Here is a 20,976-nt window from a genome sequence, read left to right as displayed (position 1 = left end):
AGGAATGACATTCGCCTTCTTCCAATCCCTAGGTACCATACCTGATGAAAGCGAGTCTGAGAATATCAGAAACAAGGGCCACTGTAATTCTGCCCCTAGCTCTCTCAGTACCCGAGGGTGTATTCCATCTGGCCCAGGGGCCTTGTTTACATTTATCTTGTGTAACCCTTTAAGCACCATATCCTGTGTCAACCACTGTGTAGTTGGAGCTGAGGCAACAGTGCAGCTATTGGGTGGGACTCTGGCTCCTCTACTGTATACACAGAAGAAAAGAACTGGTTAAGCACATCTGCCTTTTCTGTATCCGCTGTAACCATATTGTTACTATAACTCAATGGGGCCACACACTCAACCTGCATCTTTTTACTATTAATATACTTAAAAAACTTTTTGGGGTTAGTCTTGGCCTCGGCCGCGATGCGCTCCTCATTTTCCATCTTTGTCCCCTCTGACTATTTCTTAAAAGCTTTCCTTTTTTCCCCTATTAACTTCTTTACCTCAGTGTTAAGCCACATAAGCTGATTCTTAACACTTCTCAATTTATTCCATTAATAAGAAAAAGTAGAACAGTAATGATTTAATATCATTTTAAATGACAACCATTTCTGCTCTGTTTTTTTCAGGAAACATAATGCCCCAATCTTAACTGCCCAATATTAACTGCAACACATCCTAAATATGAAAGCCAAGGGTCCACTGAACAGTTTGATGCCCATGGTACATAGGATGTATCTGGCATTTAGAGACCCCAAAAGAAAGATAGTGCATACGCTGTGATATAAGCTACCGGCATGTGTATTATGTGCCATAAGAACCCCTAACAGTACGGAGACCCTAGAAAACCACACATTTTACAAAACTACACATTCTGACAAAAAAAAAAATGGGTAAATACATCTTTCTACTGCAAACTACCAAGCTACAAAGCTATGCTAAACCGTTTTTATGAAATTTCTGAAAATTGTCACAAATCATGCATTTGCCCCATTATGTACCCCACATTTTGTAACATAACCTAAAACATTCCAAATTGATATATAGCAGACAAAACGTCTGCAATAAAAATCTGTAAAATCCCCCAAAAAATCACTAAAATCAATGTTTTGTTTTTTTTCACCTAGTGAAATCTGCAGTGAGAATCCTCCGCTCCCAGAAGTACTGCACTTGGGTACTTTTTTTCACAGAACGTAGATTCTATGTTCTGTGGCACTTAAAGGGTTAAAAGCATATCCTTCCTTCAAAGGATCCAAAGATAAACAAAGCAATGTGGTACATACAGTCCAGTGTAGTAAGGAGTGCTCAGACCTATACATTGTGGATGAAGCTGCTCACCAAGCAAATTACTCAGCATAGGAGGGCTAACTCTACAGGGCAAGACTCAACTGTCTTTTTACACCTAGAAGATGTCCACATTTTGGACAGAAAAGACTGCTGGTTTGAACGAGGTGTAAAAGCTATTCATGTTAAAGGAGACATACTGGATAAATGGAAAAACCCTAATTTTGTAGGCAATTATGAATAATATATGGAGCCATTTTCACTTTGGGCAGTTCTCCTCTGTTTCAAATGAAGGGTGAACGTGTCCTAATGGTCCCTGCCATAAGCACAGCAGGAGGGGGATAGCCAATCACAACCTTACACTCACACAGGCAAAGACAGGCTTCAGTTCCCTATCAGGCCAGCCTAGCTGCTGATTAGTTCATATCCTATAATGCAGTGTACCAAGACTCACTGGCTCACCTGCACATCCAGAGAATTCAGCCAGCAAGAAGTGGAACAGATGGGTGGGACTAGCGGGGTTTTGTTGTAATCTCTCAACAAATCAGTCCGAAAAACAACTTTTTTTTTTAGGCACAATCCTTCTATATTTAGGAGTATAATTCACTGCTACATTTTTATATGATATGTCCCAGGTGTCTCAGGTGGCCTTCGATACCACCAGTATGCTACATACAATGCAGTTCTAACATCTGTACCCTGGCGGTTTCCGAACACTTCACACCTCAAGTCATGTAACTCTCTGTGAGTTGCATGATACTTTGGTAATCAAAGCAACTCCACAGCATTCACACCTCTGAATTTCAGGTGTTCCCTGACAGTCAGATGAACTGAAAAAGCTGCTCGGACAAGTAGTGAAACGTCTTCAATAATTACTCAAGTACAGTTGTCCTAGATTAACTTATTCTAGTTAACCTTTGAAAGTATTTAAAGAACCCAGACATTTTATTTTAAATACAGTAGTTTGTGTTAATGGCAAGGTTAAAAAAAAAAAAAAAAAAAAAAAAGTGCAGCATGCGTACTCTATGAATAGTATTTATCAAGCATCTACTTTAGGTGGTCTTGCAAATGCTACCTCAAAGACCATTCAATACACTTCTTGATAAATTCACAAAGCTAATTAAAAGCTAAGTAATTAAAATATAATGTACTTTTGCTTTGCACTGGTAAAACTGCTGTTTGCTACAATAACGCTACTATAAAAAGCACAAAGCATGCCTGGGTGCAGCCATCAAAACAGAGAAGACATCGGTGAAAAGGAAGCCACTCTCACAGGACTTATGTATAAAAAAATTTTCTTATTTATTCAACTGGTTAACTGACGTTTCGGCTGAACCTCAGCCTTTCTCAAAGTTGCCAAACAGTGTGATTACAGACCATAAATACCCCCAGTGGCGGGAAAATACAAGAACAAAACATGTAGATGTGACGTCACACTAACACGTATCCCAAACCATAAACGTGTAATACAACAATAATGCATAACCTAGGCAAAACAACCCTACATACTATTAATAAAAACACATAAGTACTGTATATTACAATACACATAAAAACCAAAAAATAGATGAACAAAAGAGGAGAACAGAAGAGAAGAGTAACCCGGTAGAGGCAAACACCGGGGGTTACAGTTAGCGCCGTGCATTAGATACAAAGTATACACTGAGGTATAGCATTAAAAGTGAAAACATCATAAAGCAGAAAGTGTTTATACAGAAGCATGAACAGAATGGCACCATGATGGCATATTTGCTGTTAATATCCCCGGAGCAGCCTATATTAACAGCAAATATGCCATCATGGTGCCATTCTGTTCATGCTTCTGTATAAACACTTTCTGCTTTATGATGTTTTCACTTTTAATGCTATACCTCAGTGTATACTTTGTATCTAATGCACGGCGCTAACTGTAACCCCCAGTTTTTGCCTCTACCGGGTTACTCTTCTCTTCTGTTCTCCTCTTTTGTTCATCTATTATTTTTTGGTTTTTATGTGTATTGTATTTTCCCGCCACTGGGGGTATTTATGGTCTGTAATCACACTGTTTGGCAACTTTGAGAAAGGCTGAGGTTCAGCCGAAACGTCAGTTCACCAGTTGAATAAATAAGAAAAATTTTTTATACATAAGTCCTGTGAGAGCGGCTTCCTTTTCACCGAGATTATATATATATATATATATATATATATATATATATATATATATATATATATATATATATATATATATAAATAAAATTTTATTGTAGATATATTGTTAAAACCAACGTTTCAGTCCTTATTAGGACCTTTATCAAGGATCCTTGAGAAAGGTCCTAATAAGGACCGAAACGTTGGTTTTAACAATATATCTACAATAAAAAATTTTTTGATGAAACATTGAAGGGTGTGCTGGCCACAGATGATTATTTTCTATACATACATAATTTTGGCTAAGCACCCCGCAGAATATTGAGCCTTGGAGTGCAGACACCGAGAAAAGGCACAGGTTATAAAGCAGATCACAGATACTCTGTAGCATATAACAGATGAAATTGTTATATTCTAAGTAACCTGTGCCTTTTCTCCCTTGAATGTCTGCCCCCATGGCTACACAACCGTTTTGTTTATACAAACTACAGTAGTCTTTCAGAAGCAAACAAACCAGTTGCACCAGTGTAGGGCAACAGTATATTATATTGTAATTATTTTGACGCACTTTCATTTTCGGTGCAACTGTTCCTTTAAAGTAGGGGGATGTATGGTACCCCACCCCCTTTTTTATGTTAAACACACAGCTTAATAAATCTGACCCTAACTACAACACAAATGGTCTGTTCAACAGCTATTAATGCACAGGTTGTTGGACAAACATGGATTAAAAAACAGGTGCTAATTGGACTGGTCTCAACAAATATAACAGAAAACTTCAAAACCAAAGCGGTAATTGCAAAATTGTAGAACTTCCCGAAAGGAAACCAGCATTCGCTGTTTATTAGCTCCATGTGCAGGGGGAAGGGGGGGGTGGAGATTGCATAGAAGAGAGGTTTGGGAGAGATGAGTCAGACTAAGGATCATAATACAAAGCAGCAGGCCATGGCAGTAGTCCTAGAATAATTCAAAACATAGAAGAGAGGGGAGTAGCAGCTCTTAACACATAAAAATATGGGTTGCATGGAAAATGCAGACACAGTTTGGGTTGCCGACACTGACTTTCAAAGAGAGATGTTAACTCTTCAAAATATTAAAGTATATTAAAGGTGTCCTATAGGTCATGGTGATCATTTTTCGCCGACAGGACTGCTTTTGTAAGTAATTGTTACTTAAAGTTCCTAAACTTGACTGTCCCTTCTCAGCCTGTCAGTTACAGCTTCTAATGCTAATGAACTACTGCTGCACAAATAAGGCAGCCCCCTCTGAGGAACATGGGGGATCAGACAGTTAATGTAAAAGCATCAGCAAATACTTATGGTAAAATTCTTAAGCTCACGCAAAGATAATGTTATGTTAGTCTCGAAAACTACAAACAATAGAGTTCTGAATATGTTTACATAAATGATTTTGGGGGTTTAGATCCCCTTTAAGAGACATTAGAAAGGGTTTAAAGCAAACAATATACTATTTATAATTAAGCTGACCATACATTATAAGATCACCAAATAGATTTTCCCCCCAACATGCCCACCTAGGGTTTAAAGTGAAGTCTTTGGGAGAAGGCCTTCTTGTAATTCTGAAAATTCTGGATAACAGGTTTCCGGATAAGGGATCCCATGCCTTTTATAAACTAAAAATAGATATATATCTAGAAAATATACAACTTATAGGGCAAGTTCAAAAACAGTAGTGATACTGAGGCAAAATAAAACTGAATACAGATTTGTGGAGTTTTCCCAACATATTCACAAACTGCTATCTCCACTTCTGTATTTTGCCTTAAGTCTTTGTAGATTTAGTCATACAACATTTTAATGGCTTGTTTTTGGCACTTCCAAAACATATCTGCCAATCATCTAGTTAATTCTCACATTTATACAGTGGATATAAAAAAATGAGGTTCCTGTGCTGTACAAGAATGAGACAAAGATAAAACTAAAATAATGTGGTTGCATAAGTGTGCAACACCCTCTTCTAACTGGGGATGTAGCTGTGTTCAGAATTAAGCAATCACATTCAAAATCATGTTAAATAGGAGTCAGCATACACCTGCCATCATTTAAAGTGCCTCTGATTAACCCCAAATAAAGTTCAGCTGCTCTAGTTGGTCTTTCCTGACATTTTTTTATTCACATCCCACAGCAAAAGCCATGGTCCACAGAAAGCTTCCAAAGCATCAGAGGTATCTCATTGTTAAAAGATATCAGTCAGGAGAAGGGCACAAAAGTGAAGACAGTCATCATCAAGTAGAGAAAATATGGCCCAACAGTGACATTACCAAGAACTGGACGTCCCTCCAAAATTGACGATGAAAAGAGGAGAAGAAAACTGGTCAGGGAGGCTACCAAGAGGCCTACAGCAACATTAAAAAGAGCTGCAGGAATATCTGGCAAGTACTGGCTGTGTGGTACATGTGACAACAATCTTCCGTATTCTTCATATGTCTGGGCTATGGGGTAGAGTGGCAAGACGAAAGCCTTTTCTTAAGAATAAAAACTTCCAAGCCAGGCTACATTTTGCAAAAACACATCTGAAGTCTCCCAAAAGCATGTGGGAAAAGGTGTTCTGGTCTGATGAAACCAAGGTTGAACTTTTTGGCCATAATTGCAAAAAATATGTTTGGCGCAAAAACAATACTGCACATCACCAAAAAAACACCATACCCACAGTGAAGCATGGTGGTGGCAGCATCATGCTTTGGGGCTGTTTTTCTTCAGCTGGAACTGGGGCCTTAGTTAAGATAGAGGGAATTATGAACAGTTCCAAATACCAGTCAATATTGGCACAAAACCTTCAGGCTTCTGCTAGAAAGCTGAACATGAGGAGGAACTTCATCTTTCAGCATGACAACGACCCAAAGCATACATCCAAATCAACAAAAGGAATGGCTTCACCGGAAGATTAAAGTTTTGGAATGGCCCAGCCAGAGCCCAGACCTGAATCCGATTGAAAATCTTTGGGGTGATCTGAAGAGGGCTGTGCACAGGAGAGGCCCTCGCAATCTGACAGATTTGGAGTGTTTCTGCAAAGAAGAGTGGGCAAATCTTGCAAAGTCAAAATGTGCCATGCTGATAGACTTATACCCAATGTAATGTAAGTAGTGTATTAGTTTAAGGGTGTGCACACTTATGCAACCACATTATTTTAGTTTGTTTGGTTTTCTTCCCTCCACCTAAAAGATTTCAGTTTGTTTTTCAATTGAGTGGTACAGTTTATAGGTCACATTAAAGGTGGAAAAAGTTCTGAAATGATTTATCTGTGTCTCATTTTTGTACAGCAAAGGAACCTGACATGTCATCAGGGGTTTGTAGACTTTTTATATCCACTGTATATGCCTTGTAATAATTATTGTGCATTTCAGAATTCCTCTGCCTCCATTAAAGAGGCATAACAAATGCATTTACCTCATCTTTAAATTAATCAATGCGGTATCCTAAAAGTTATATCCATTAGTTATCATCTATTAAAGTTAAAAAAAGGCAAACTTTTAATTATAGACCCAGTGCACAGATCCTCCATCCTGCCTCCCTAGTAATAGCAGTTACACTTGCCTCAAAGTAATTGTGACCCATAGTACCTCCAGAACTGCACCATCATTTGCATGTAATTTCTATTCCAGCATGGATCTCATGCACAGTAAAACAAGACCACGGTGCTGATCACCAAGGGGGATTCTGAAAACAGAAGTGGTACAACTGTGGCAGCCAACACAGCTGAGCAGCTCTCTAGTTCTGGACATACTATGGGAAGATTGATAAGTAAGGGCAAGTGTGAGTAACGTGATTGGGGACCTGTGGTCCTGTGAACTGGAAATTTTGTAGGAAATAGGTAATGCCATTTTAGTGACTATTTACTAAGTAAAAACTAGGAAACAAATGCAAACATAAGTTAGCAATACGCTACTTTCTATAAATATACAATATTTATTCAATATATACAATTTTGTTACAAAAACAATGAGGTTTCAGTTTATTTAATGTTTTACTTGTATATAAAAATGTGGTCTTTTTACACCTATTATAATTTTAGGGTTAGGCAAAAACTAGGGCTTGTAATGTGACAACAGGTTTCTTTTTCCTACCAATATGCGAATGACTTACCTATACTGCATGACAGCCTCTCATCAATGTGACTGGAATGTTTGGCGCGAGGACCGAAGGATTGGATTAATCCAATGGTGGCCATATCAAGAAAAGATTCATTTGTTTGGCAACCTTGCCAAACAAGCAGATCTTTCAATGTATGGACAGCTTTGGCTTTGAAAATGTGTTTGTGTAATTACTATGTTGATTAAAAGAGAAATTTACATAAGTAAAGAAGCTAAAAATTCAAAATTTTGGCAGATTTATTTTTGTGATGAGGAGAATTGTGTTAAACAGACTTTTACTTAATGAAAAAAAGGGCTTTCTCTACTGTTGAGGACTATTGTGCCATTTTTTCTCTATGTCTTCAATAAAAGTACTATTTCCAAAGAGTAAAAATTACTTTTCCCATGCTGCTTTATCCTTAACTATTTTATGTTGCCAATAGTTTGCAAAATATTCTATAGGACTCTACAGAAAAAAAATATACAAACAAATTGTACCAAGAAAAATAGGCCTCTCATTATGTCTCCTCTTTCCCAATTAATGAATGCTATTTATAAATGAATTGCGCATGTGAAGTAATGTGTTAAGCCCATGATTTTTTATGGGAATACATTTAGTCCTCTGGGAACAAAGAGCTCTCTGTTATTGCTCAGGAATATGAAGATTGGGAGGCCCTTAAGTGACATCTTGCCCAATAAACTAACAAGCCTGGTATAGATGCCACAGGCAGGGGAGGGAATCGTTCACAAATTTAAGAGATACATGAACTAACTTATTTAATAAAAGCAAGCGTATGACAAAACAAAGAAAGCTGACAGTAATAACAGCAGTATTTACATTAAATTGGCTTCTACAGCACATGTTAACAAATAGATAGACATTCAGGATATTTTTTTTAGCAATTTCCATACACTATTTCTGTTATTCACTTGTAACTACAAGCTTATTTCACAATCATTTAAAAGATAGGTTAGTTACATCAGTCTTTATAGAACATAAAGTACACACACACACACACACACACACACACACACACACACACACACACACACACACACACACACACCACACCACACTTAATTTCAGCAGAAACCAATTTATCTACCAAGGAGTTCTGGCACTGCAAATGAAAACCCATGGTGAACAAGCCAGGGGTTTCAGGTAAACAATTACAATCACTGGGGGTGCCTAACATTTGGCAACCCCCAGTAATTTAACCTTTCCTTCTTCTTTAAGGTTTGCTGATTCAATTTCATAAAGATCCCTTAATCAAAAACCCCATGTCCCAAGCATTCTAGACAACAGATCCTATACTGGGCATAAGTGCTTAAACACCATCAGTAAATAAAACAGCAAAAGGAGAGGCAATTTGAAGTCGGCTTGCAGTACAGCACTGAATTATACCTGCACACACGCATACATAGTGTAGCAAAATTTTTTATCCTTAGTACCTGAAGTAGCTGGTGAGGCAGAGTCACTTCCAGCTCAGCCAGTCTATGTGCAGGGTCTTCCTCATCTTCTGGTACATCAAGATCTTCTTCTGGAATGGTATCCCATTTGCCCTGATGTGCCACCAGCTCATGCACAAGTTCATACTGCTCTGGCAGGGCCAGGCTCACCAAAGTCTGTTTTCCATAACGAAAACGGATGCGTCTTCTCTTACAGCACTCTGCACCACAATGGGTGAGGATAGGGAGCAGCTGGTCACCTAGCAAGGAATTGGCTACACGCCCCCGGCTACTGCAGCTCTGTCCCAGAATAAAGATACAAGGGCGACAGCGAACAGTGAGCTTTAGATATTCCTCCTCTTGCCTGGGAAAGGTGATGCTGTGCAGTTGTCCTGAAAAGCATTGTTAGAAAAATTAAACGTTTGCTGTTGAAGAAGACAATACAATTTATATTAGGGAATATGTATACTAAGATGCTATGTTGTTTCAACCACAGCTCATGTTTGTTTGCTTCGATATGAAGTTAAATTAATTGTATAGGACAATATAAACATGCATAAATATTAAAGTCAAGGGCCACTACAACCTATAACTAATTTATAGGGATATTACATTTGTGGCCCTTATAGGATAAACGCACATGGGCAGTTTTATTCACCACTGTTATCAGGATAAAAGCAGCAGCTTCCGACTGTCGCAACATCCTACAGAGAGCTACGTGATGTTAGTTAATGGAAATGTGAGTGAGGTGGATCTTCACTTTAAATATCAAACAGAGTATTTTATAGAGGAGGTCCATCTATAACCACTATATATGTGCTATATCCAACAAGCCCTTCATCACACTTAAAATACCTGTGCGTGACAGACCTTAGTGACATCATTGTGGCAATTTCAGATGGCTGACTTGACTCCAGTATAAACTGTAAAAAGAATTAAAGGAGAAGGAAAGGCTGATAAAGCTTACTTAGTTGTTACCTTTCTTTCTCCTTTAAAGGCTATTTGCATTAGACCATACTTTGATTGCGCAGTTCAGAAAATAAAACCTAAAACCTTACACAATCTATGCACATAGAGATCCAATTCCAGTCTGCAGGAGCTATTTTATAAACTTTAAAGTGGCCTTATACTTTCATATCTACCCACTTGCCAAGGTCATGGCCACCTTTAAGCAGTAAGGCCAAAACTGGAAACACTAACAAAGTTTTTTTTTTTCCATTTCAAGGAGAGCTTGTTTTATACACAGAAATTAATGATGACTTATAAATGAACACATTCTAGTTGTTAACACTTATTAATAGTCCTCTTCCTTCCACAGAACTATTGATGTAATACTTAACTGCAATAGCACATGCAGCGTTTTTAACGAGTTTTTCTTATGCTGACTGCCACGTTTTCAGGCAACAATCGCCAGACATGCTGTTGCAACTGTAACACAGCAAGACTGGTGAAAGTTTTGTCATCTGATCATGGAGCTATTTATCGTGCAGACAACAAGATAATGTGAATACATATAGGTGCCCATGCCCTTAAGGCTTATGTTCCATGGTGAGATTTAGTCGCTGAGATTTTTAAAAAGCGGGTTTCAGCGGCAAGTCGCTCGTTTGGTGCTACATAGAGAAGAATATCAATCGATGGTACCTAAACAGACAACACTACATCAAATCGCTTATCACTCCGAATCACTATGAGACCCGTTTTCGAGCATTTTTACAAAGAAAGCATTGTCAATCAAAACTATTGGAATTGCTGAAAGTAAAACCCACTGAGCAGGAAGTTGCAGCGATTTCACCACTGCACTCAATGTAATTTCTAATTGTGGGCGGGGAATATGACACCTCGATTTGTGGGAAATACAATCACTCTGTTGTTGAAATCTCTTTAGGAAAAAGACAGACGACTTGTCGCTGGAACTCCCTTTTTAAAAATTGCAACAACTAAATCTCCCAGTGGGACATTAGCCTAAAGGTCCCCAATACACCTTCAGTTCCGCTTGCTTGGCGATGTCGCCAAGCGAGCGGATCTTCTCCCGCTATCCCCCACCTACACCTGGGAGCAGTTTAAAGGGGGACCTGTGACTTACACTACATAAATAATATAAATCTTGTTTCCCTCAGCCTTGCAAGTACACTTACAGCAAGCAGGCAGCTGCCATTTTGTAAACACAGTTATTAGGACAAGCTTTGCATCATCCTAAAATCCTGTTTTTGCTCGTCAATCTGGCACTTGATGCCCAGATTGGGTGTCACCTTGAAGCTAGTTTACGCGTTAAGATTTTTAAAAGATCTTTATGTTACTGTAGGACCAAACTTTTCCTAAATCCATCAACAAAAACAACCATTTCAAGTGATATCATCTAGTTGAAGCTAGAAAAACTGTGGTAGCTACTTGCTTTGCCCTGCAAACAATTGGACAATGGATCAATTTTATGACTGACATCAGAAGAAAAATCGTTTGATGTATAATCGTTCGGTGCCCAATAAACTTTTAATAATTTGACAAATCTGTTCCCTTTTGGTTTGCCAGAAAAGTAGCAAAACTGTGAAAAAAATTATCGAAACATGAAAAACGTGCACGTCAATTTTTTTTTCACGCGAGTGACAATCTTTTTGATGCGCACAACTTTTCAGCAGCAAATTTTTGCCCCGTTTCGCAAAGAATTCTGCCAATGGTGAAACGTGAAAATGTGCTATGAATGTCTGCCGAGCAATTTTGCTCATCATTGTATATTTATATATATTCACATGAGTTAAAAAGTTATATAACAACACAAGCATTTTGGGAGCAAAACTGTTAGAAGGTGGGAATCACATGCCCAGCAGCATTAGAGAATTAGTCAAGTCCAACAGTTCCTCATTCATTCCTGTAGATGAATTAGGGAGGAAGGATTTAAAAGAAAACGCTAGTATGGAAAAATGCTATATTCAATACAATGAGATCATAAACATGCACAAACCCTTTTAAAAAAAGGGCACTGTGTAAAATGTATATTAAAAGAGAATGGGATGATTTGGAAATCATGTAACCCTATATTTAATTGCAAATAGTTGAGAGGCAACATATCAAATGTTGAAACAGAGAATTTTGTTGTCTGAAAAATATATGCTCATTTTGAATTTTCTACAACAAAAGAATGGAAAAGTTGTGTAATGCTAAAAAGAGCAGATTCCAGAGAGGATGAGTCTCTCAGAAGTAAAAATGTGGAGTTGAGACAATCCATAAGACAAAATAGAACCAAATCAATCAATGCAATTAAAAAAAATTAATAAATAACTGCACTGCACTGCACGATTGTATCCTTTGGATAGACAGCACCACAAAGGTAACATCTTCTTAAAAGCCAATATTATAGAAGAGCCTTTATCAAAATATATTTAATAAAGGCTTTTAAAAAGATATTACCTTTCTGGTATTGTCTATTCAAAGGATACTGGATGATCGGATGGATGTGGCCATTGTGTGACTTGCACCGAATATCAAGTTTATTGTCTAAAAGGTGATGATCATAGATTTGTTGTGAGCACTGTACGATTGGAAACTTCCACTGACCTTGCTATGCAATTTAAGTTTTAAAGGAACAGTAGCACCAAAAAATGTATATATTTTAAAGAAATTAAACTATAATGTACTGCTGCCCTGCACTGGTAAAAGTTTTGTGTTTGCTTCAGAAACATTACTAGAGTTTATATAAACCCTGGTGTGTAGCCATGGGGGCAGCCATTCAAAAGAAGAGAAGGCACAGGTTATACAGCAGCGAACAGATAAACCCTGTAGAATACAATGGTGTCTTATCTGTTATCTGCTATGTAACCTGTGCCTTTTCTCCTTTTTTCCAGCTTGAATGGCTGCCCCCATGGCTACACAGCAGCTTATTTATATAAACTATAGTAGTGTTCCTGAAGCAAACACCCCAGTTTTACCAGTGCAGGGCCACAGTACGTTATATTTCCATTACTTTAAAACACTTTCATTTTTTGGTGTTACTGTTCCTTTAAAGTTAGCAATCAATCAAGAGCAAATGTGCCAATACGCTCCTTGTCTGACTGGATTTTTAAGCCTGCCTGGCTGATATCTGGTTGATTCTTGACCAGATATCAGAGTTACTTATAAGTATAACTGTTGTGATGTGTGAATGCAAAAATCCTTGTAGATACTGCCGAAAGACTACTACATATTGAAAGAAAACTTGGGGGGGGGGGGGGGGGGGGCGCACTGAGGGATCACCATGTCCATAAAACACCAAACACGTGGCAAACTCTTCTACTGAGATTGCTTCCGAAGACTGCTTGTTCCTGCATTGTGCTCGTTCTCGTCCGATGTTCATTCTCTAGGGGCAGGAGAAGGATTCTAGAGTGGAAGCAACTTTTCCGTTCCCTGAACTGCTGCAGCCAAAGTTCATTCAATCACAACGGTTTACGGGGGTAAAGGAGAATACATTAAGAAACCAAGGACAATGCTGATGTTACAAGTACATCTCCCAAGACCTTAAAGGAACACTAACCCCAAAAAATTAAAGTATATAAAAAGTAAATTACAATATAATGTATTGTTGCCCTGCATTGGTACAACTGGAGTATTTGCTTTACAAACATTTCTATAATTTAGTAAACAATGTTGCTGTGTAGCCATGGGGGCAGTCATTCAAAGGAGAAATAATCTCCGCTGCATGCTGGCTAATGCGCGTAGCTTGTCGGGTAAATTAGGGGAGCTGCAAGCTATTGCATGTATTGAAAATTATGATTTAATAGGTATCACTGAGACCTGGTGGGATGATAAATGTGACTGGGCTGTGAATTTAAATGGTTATACACTTTTTAGGAGGGACAGAGAGATTAAAAAGGGTGGAGGGGTTTGTCTTTACGTAAAGTCAGACTTAAAGCCATGTAATAAAGACATTACCAATGAAAACGTCGAATCTCTTTGGGTAGAAATTTCAGTAGGGCTGAAGGTCACAAAGAAAATGATCATTGGTGTATGTTATAAACCACCCCGTATAGATGAGGGGGATGAGGCCCAGCTATTGTTGCAAATGGAGGAGGCTTCAAAACTGGGTCAAGTTGTTGTTATGGGGGACTTTAATTATCCGGACATTGACTGGAGTAATGGGGTGGCTAAGTCAGAAAAAGCTAGTAGGTTTGTAAATATGCTAAATGACAACTTTTTATTTCAGGCAGTTCAAGAACCCACTAGGAATGACGCTATTTTGGACCTGGTGATTTCTAATAATAATGAACTTATCTCTAACATTTGTGTGGGTGAGCATTTGGGGAACAGTGATCACAACATGGTCTCCTTTGAGATAATGCTGCAGAGACAGCGCTATAAGGGAGTAACTAAAACACTCAATTTTAGACGTGCAGACTTTGCCAGTATAAGGGCATCTCTGCAATGTGTCAACTGGGAAAGGCTTTTCATGGGGTTAGACACAGAAGGAAAATGGAACATCTTTAAAACATTGCTTTGTAGGTATACACAACAGTATATCCCCCTTGTAAGCAAGGAGAGGCATCGCAAAGCAAAACCTTTATGGCTGAATAAAAGTGTTATTGTCGAGGTTGGTAAGAAAAAACGTGCTTTTAGGGCATTCAAGTTAGCTGGGACAGCGGAAACTTTCATCAGGTACAAGGAAGCAAATAAAGCATGCAAAAAATCAGGCAAGCTAAAATAGAGATGGAAAGGGATATTGCAGCTAGGAGTAAAAAGAATCCAAAATTATTTTTTAATTATGTGAATAGTAAAAAATGAAGCAAGAAGGGGTGGGAACTTTATTATCACGGGGGGGTACGTTGGTTGATGAAAACGGGGAAAAAGCTGAAATTTTGAACTCTTATTTTTCATCTGTCTATACATCTGAGGAGCCAGATAATGAAGGCTTCCCTTGTAATATGCCCAGTTCTAGTAATTTAGCTACTGACGCATGGGTCACTCGGGAGGAAATTCAAAAGAGACTTGAACATGTAAAGGTAAACAAAGGTCCAGGGCCGGATGGGATTCATCCCAGGGTATTATATGAGCTGAGCGCTGTGATTGCCAAACCTCTTCACTTAATTTTTCAGGATTCATTGAGGTCTGGCATGGTGCCAAGAGACTGGCGGATTGCTAATGTGGTGCCGTTATTTAAAAAGGGATCCCGTTCTCAGCCTGAAAACTATAGGCCTGTTAGTCTGACATCAGTAGTAGGAAAACTTTTGGAAGGGGTAATAAGGGATAGGGTACTTGAATACATTGCAGTTCACAATACTATTAGTTTGTGCCAGCATGGTTTTATGCGTAACAGATCTTGCCAGACTAATTTAGTTGCCTTTTATGAGGAGGTGAGTAGGAACCTTGATGCTGGAATGGCAGTTGATGTCATCTACTTGGACTTTGCTAAAGCGTTTGATACAGTACCTCACAGAAGGTTAATGATCAAATTAAGGAATATTGGCCTAGAACATAATATTTGTAATTGGATAGAGAACTGGCTGAAGGATAGAGTACAAAGAGTGGTGGTAAATGGAACATTTTCTAATTGGACCAGTGTGGTTAGTGGAGTACCGCAGGGGTCAGTCCTTGGGCCTTTGCTGTTTAACTTGTTTATTAATGACCTGGAGATGGGCATAGACAGTATTGTTTCTATTTTTGCTGATGACACTAAATTGTGCAAAACTATAAGTTCCATGCAGGATGCTGCCGCTTTGCAGAGCGATTTGACAAAATTAGATAACTGGGCAGCAAACTGGAAAATGAGGTTCAATGTTGATAAGTGCAAAGTTATGCACTTTGGTAGAAATAATATAAACGCAAACTATCTACTGAATGGTAGTGTGTTGGGGGTATCCTTAATGGAGAAGGATCTAGGGGTTTTTGTTGATAACAAGTTGTCTAATTCCAGGCAGTGTCATTCTGTGGCTACTAAAGCAAATAAAGTGTTGTCTTGTATAAAAAAGGGCATTGACTCAAGGGATGAGAACATAATTTTGCCCCTTTATAGGTCCCTGGTAAGGCCTCACCTTGAGTATGCAGTGCAGTTTTGGGCTCCAGTCCTTAAGAAGGATATTAATGAGCTGGAGAGAGTGCAGAGACGTGCAACTAAACTGGTTAAGGGGATGGAAGATTTAAACTATGAGGTGAGACTGTCGAGGTTGGGGTTGTTTTCTCTGGAAAAGAGGCGCTTGCGAGGGGACATGATTACTCTGTACAAGTACATTAGGGGGGATTATAGGCAGTTGGGGGATGTTCTTTTTTCCCATAAAAACAATCAACGCACCAGAGGTCACCCCTTTAGATTAGAGGAAAGGAGTTTCCATTTGAAGCAGCGTAGGTGGTTTTTCACGGTGAGGGCAGTGAGGTTATGGAATGCCCTTCCTAGTGATGTGGTAATGGCAGATTCTGTTAATGCCTTTAAGAGGGGCCTGGATGAGTTCTTGATCAATCAGAATATCCAAGGCTATTGTGATACTAATATCTACAGTTAGTACTAGTGGTTGTATTTATAGTTTATGTATGTGAGTGTATAGATTGGTAGGTGTGGGTTAGGTGTGCTGGGTTTACTTGGATGGGTTGAACTTGATGGACACAGGTCTTTTTTCAACCCTATGTAACTATGTAACTATGTAACTATGAGAAGAGGCACAGGTTACATAGCAGATAACAGATAGAACACCATTGTATTCTACAAAGCTTCTCTGCCAGGCAGGCAGGCTCTGTTATCTGTTTTGCTATGTAACCTGTACCTTTTCTCTTTTTTCCAGCTTGAATGGCTGCCCCTGTGAATTAACTTCACCTTTGAATTAACTGTAGCATGATGTAAAGAGTGAGACAATTTTGTGTTTTGTTTTTTTTTAATTTAGCTTTTGTTCAGCAGCTCTGCAGTTTGGAATTGCAGCAGGTATCTGATTGCTAGGGTCCAAATTACCTTAGCAACCAAGAAGTTGTTTGAATGAGAGCCTAGAATATGAAAGGGCCGCAATAGAAAGAAATGAACAACAAATGACCATAATAAAATCATAGCCTCACTAATTAGAATAAAAAATGGAGACCAACTGAAAAGTTGCTTAGAATTAGCAATTCTATAACATACTAAAATTTAACTTGAAAGTGAACTGGAGGGGGGTAGTCAGCTCTGCAGGCTTTACACCTCTGCATCCTTTACATTTTTTCTGCTCAAATGAATTTTTTCTGGGCAGACAGATTCCAACTTAGTATGCGGTTTAGATGTTAAAGAAACAGTAACACCAAAAATTTAAATTGTTTTACATAATGTACTGTACTGGTAAAACTGTTGTGTTTGCGACAATAGTTTATATAATTGCTGCTTTTTAGCTATGGGGGCAGCCATTCAGCCTGGTAAAAGAAGAAAAAGCACATGTTACATAGCAGATAACAGCCTTTGTAGAATAAAATGGGGGTTTATCAGTTATCTACTATGTGCCTGTGCTTTTTCTTCCCTTTAAATGTCTGCCCCCAAGGCTACACAGCAGAGTTGTTTATATAAACTATAGTAGTCTCTTTGAAGCAAACACAAGTTGTTCCAGTGCAAGGCAACAGTGCATTACATTGTAATAATTTTTATATACTTTTTTGGTGTTACTGTGTAACACTGTGTATTATGATACTGGAAAAATATGCCCAATGTGTCAGTAGTGATACGATACATAGCTACTTTACAAGATTTAAAGCAATAATGAACATAAATGTAAAAATAAATAGAATTGCACTGATTATAACTGTTTCACTTAAACATGTAATGGTGACATATATGTGACAGAATAAACAGATGCCAGTCTTAAGTTAATTTACAATTTTATACAGATGTGTACTTAGTGAAGTTAATGTACACAGCAGTGTAGCAGTTCATGACGGACTTTCACACTAATGTAAGGAATTCTAGATGAAGCTACCACGTTCCACATACAGCAGTTACTAGTCAGGACTTCAGCGCCTTTTTTTCAAAGATAGGATTTAATTCTCAATAATAAAACACCCTCTGAACTTGCAATTGAGCACCCTTTAACAATTGCATATTCAACAGGTAGCAATTCAACATAGGTAACAATAAAAAATAAATCCTTAAAAAAATTCTTCTAAACTTAGACATCTGAGTTTAAAAAAATCATAAGCTCAACAAATATGAACATCAAATGACTGAAAAAGGCTTTTGAAAGCAGGTAAATGGGTCTCAAAATGCTAACGCTGAAAAAGGATAATAACTTCCCCCAACCATCAGTCGCACAAAAGATCGTTCCCACCCTCCACATACGTTCAGGGCTGAATTGGCAGAAGGATTCAGCCCTGAAGGTAGATTTTGCTCAGACGCCTTCAATGGTGCCCGATCGGCGAGTCGACTGATATCCACAGCCTTTTGAGATATTGGTCGCCTCACCGAGTCGCCATACACGCAACGAATATCATATGAAACCAGGTTTTGCACAATATCACCGGTGCGTGTATGGCCAGCTTTATTCTATTAAAAAAAAAATCAAACCTTAAACAAACAAAAAAAAAAAAAATTAGGTTTGCTTAAAACAGACTATGGTAGATGGCATTCCTGTAATTCAGAGCTTTTTGGATAACAGGAGTCCAGATACATAATCCAATACTCGTACCATACCAAATAAAACATCCATTGAATATAGAGCTTGTGGAAATATCATCTTAGTCATATAAGCATATTTATCTATTGCAAAACCACCATGCTCTACACAGCGGTATTTCAACTTCTCCATGCTGAGTATTTTTTGCATTTAACTGCAAATATTCATTTATTTCATTTTGCGCTGTAGGTACTGCTTACCCATGAGAAGCCGACACCAATGCAAAAAATTGTCCTTCATTTTTTCTGGGAGTTTGTACCCAGGGGACCAATTTTCAGTTCAGTTAATTTAAAAATTATTAACATTTGTGGTGGTAATGCATAAAAACCTACCACACACCTTTCTTGCAAATTTTCATTGTTATGGCACCCCCTGACTAATACCTATGTTAAAAAGTTGTGAAATTACTTGTATAAGGCTTGCTGTTATTAGCCCCTTTCCTGTGTAGTTCCTAATAATGTACATAGGAGAACAATGCTGCATTGTGAAGACCCAATCTGGTGACAATGACAGTCCCTGATCTTGTCTTTTTTTGTACAATGAATCAACCAAATCAAACAGTTTCTTTACAATGCAAATTCATTTCAGGTATGTAAACAAAATGAACAATCCCTAATCTTGAAGAAAATAGAATATTCTAGAAAGCAATTTTCAGCATTAGATGATAGTCATCAATATATTTATCTTGTCTGGGACTTTAAACAGACAAAACAAAAACAGTCCATGATAAATAAGGATATTATGCTCCCAAAGATTCCACCCAAAAGAAACGAAAAATATAGTTCTAACATACTTTAAACTACTGCTCCCCAATTTGCCCAAGGGGCATATATTTTTATATATCTGAGGACATTAAAAAGACAACGTCACACAAAAAAACCCCAAAAAACTCTGCATTTTATGAGCAGCTTGGCAGCCATAAAACCCCTGGAGATCCGCATATCACCCGCAGACCAAGTTCCTGAACTGTATCTCTAGAATACAAACAAATCCTCACCCAATTTACCAAAAGCAATGAAAAAATATTCATGCCCATGCCTGTTTCCTCCTCTTTAGGATCTTAAATCACAACAAAGTAAATTTAAACAAGAAGTACTTCAGCAAAGCAGCCAGGTTATCCAAGAAGTATAAGAAGAGTTCCAAAAAGATTGCAAATAATTGCAAGCCACAAAAGAACAAAGTTCTGTGTTAGTGAAGACATATACTACATAAATTATGCTTACATAAGAAAAACAAAAACTTGAATGCCTAAAAACATTTTTTTGCAGTTTTGGCTTTATAGCAGTAAATATTTCAATGTTGAAATGATAACTTTCATCGGCTAATTTAGTTGATTATAAAATGCAAGCTTTAGGAACTACTTAGGTCTCATCTTCAGATATTATGTAATACAGAAAAATAATACTAGCACAACATAAAAATAAACTGTTTTAACTCGGGATATTTGTAAAATATATTCCTGTACAGATATTGCTCAGTCTGCCTCAACTGGCCTATACCTAATCCAAAACCTGAATATACATCATGACAATTTTTGTACCCTGTACTAGGGTAGTTTTTTTAGTTGCTGCATAATAGAAGAGGGGACCTATATATTGCATTTTAGACTATAATAAAATAACCAATAAGTAGTATAAATTACTCTAGATTATGCCATGTAGTGAGAAAGTTCAACACCATCCTACAACCTACGCAGAACTGTAGAATGACGCCAGTTTTGCTTTATTTGCGCAGTTACCTTTAAGATACATTCTAAATAATTCAACCTACAAAGTACAACCCTGGCACTGTTCCTCTCCCTATATATCTATATAAATACAATACCACTGCTTTGCACAGCCACAGGTCCCTGGGCATCTTCTAGGCTTAGCCACGCCCACAAGGGAAATCCCATTCTAATTCCAAGAGCCTAAGTTCCTCGCTTCTCTCCCGCCACATATGCCTATGCCTGTACCCTTCTTACCTAAATCTCCTTCTGCTCCCTTGATATCGGTGTCCGGGCCACCGGGCGCCCCGCTGTAAGTATGCTTGATGTCACGGAAGAAGCGCTTGGTGTCCCGTAGGTTCTGCTGCAGCCTAGCCAAGTACTTGTTGTAATAGGAAAAGCCGCGGCCCAGCTCTCTGGAGACGGAGCCGGAGCTCCCAGTAGAGCCATTCCGGCGGTCCCCTTCTTCCATTCTCCGGGAAGAACGCGTCCCGTCTTTCTGCATTTCAACTGCAGCCTGTGACACACTAACAACAACAAAACACACTGCGCATGGGACTGAACCTTTATCATCTGCGCCCAGGGGCGAGGCGGTCCGGGTTCAGAGACAAGCGCAGGCGCAAATGTAAGCGCAAAGCAAACTGGGAAATGTAGTTTCACGACTCGGCCCCAAAGTCAAAGTCATAGTTAGCACGAAAACAGCACACTGTATACGACGTTTCTCTCCCAAATCGCCGCCTAATGCCTGAACG

General features: G+C 38.4%; 1 protein-coding gene across 1 annotated transcript in view; it reads right to left on the bottom strand.

Moving 5' to 3' along the window:
* Positions 1-20,756, bottom strand: part of dstyk (dual serine/threonine and tyrosine protein kinase) — a 39,825-nt gene extending 19,069 nt beyond the window's left edge. Inside the window, 2 exon segments of the mRNA NM_001007476.1 lie at positions 8,948-9,336; positions 20,483-20,756. Coding sequence (NP_001007477.1) covers positions 8,948-9,336; positions 20,483-20,729 — 636 coding nt within the window. The 5' untranslated portion in view covers positions 20,730-20,756.
* Positions 20,757-20,976: the final 220 nt, after the last annotated feature.

This window comes from Xenopus tropicalis, chromosome 2, assembly GCF_000004195.4.
Source record: "Xenopus tropicalis strain Nigerian chromosome 2, UCB_Xtro_10.0, whole genome shotgun sequence".
NCBI classification, from domain to species: Eukaryota; Metazoa; Chordata; class Amphibia; order Anura; family Pipidae; genus Xenopus; species Xenopus tropicalis.
The sequence above is the reverse complement of the archived record's forward strand: the minus strand, read 5'-3'. Positions and strand labels throughout refer to the sequence as shown.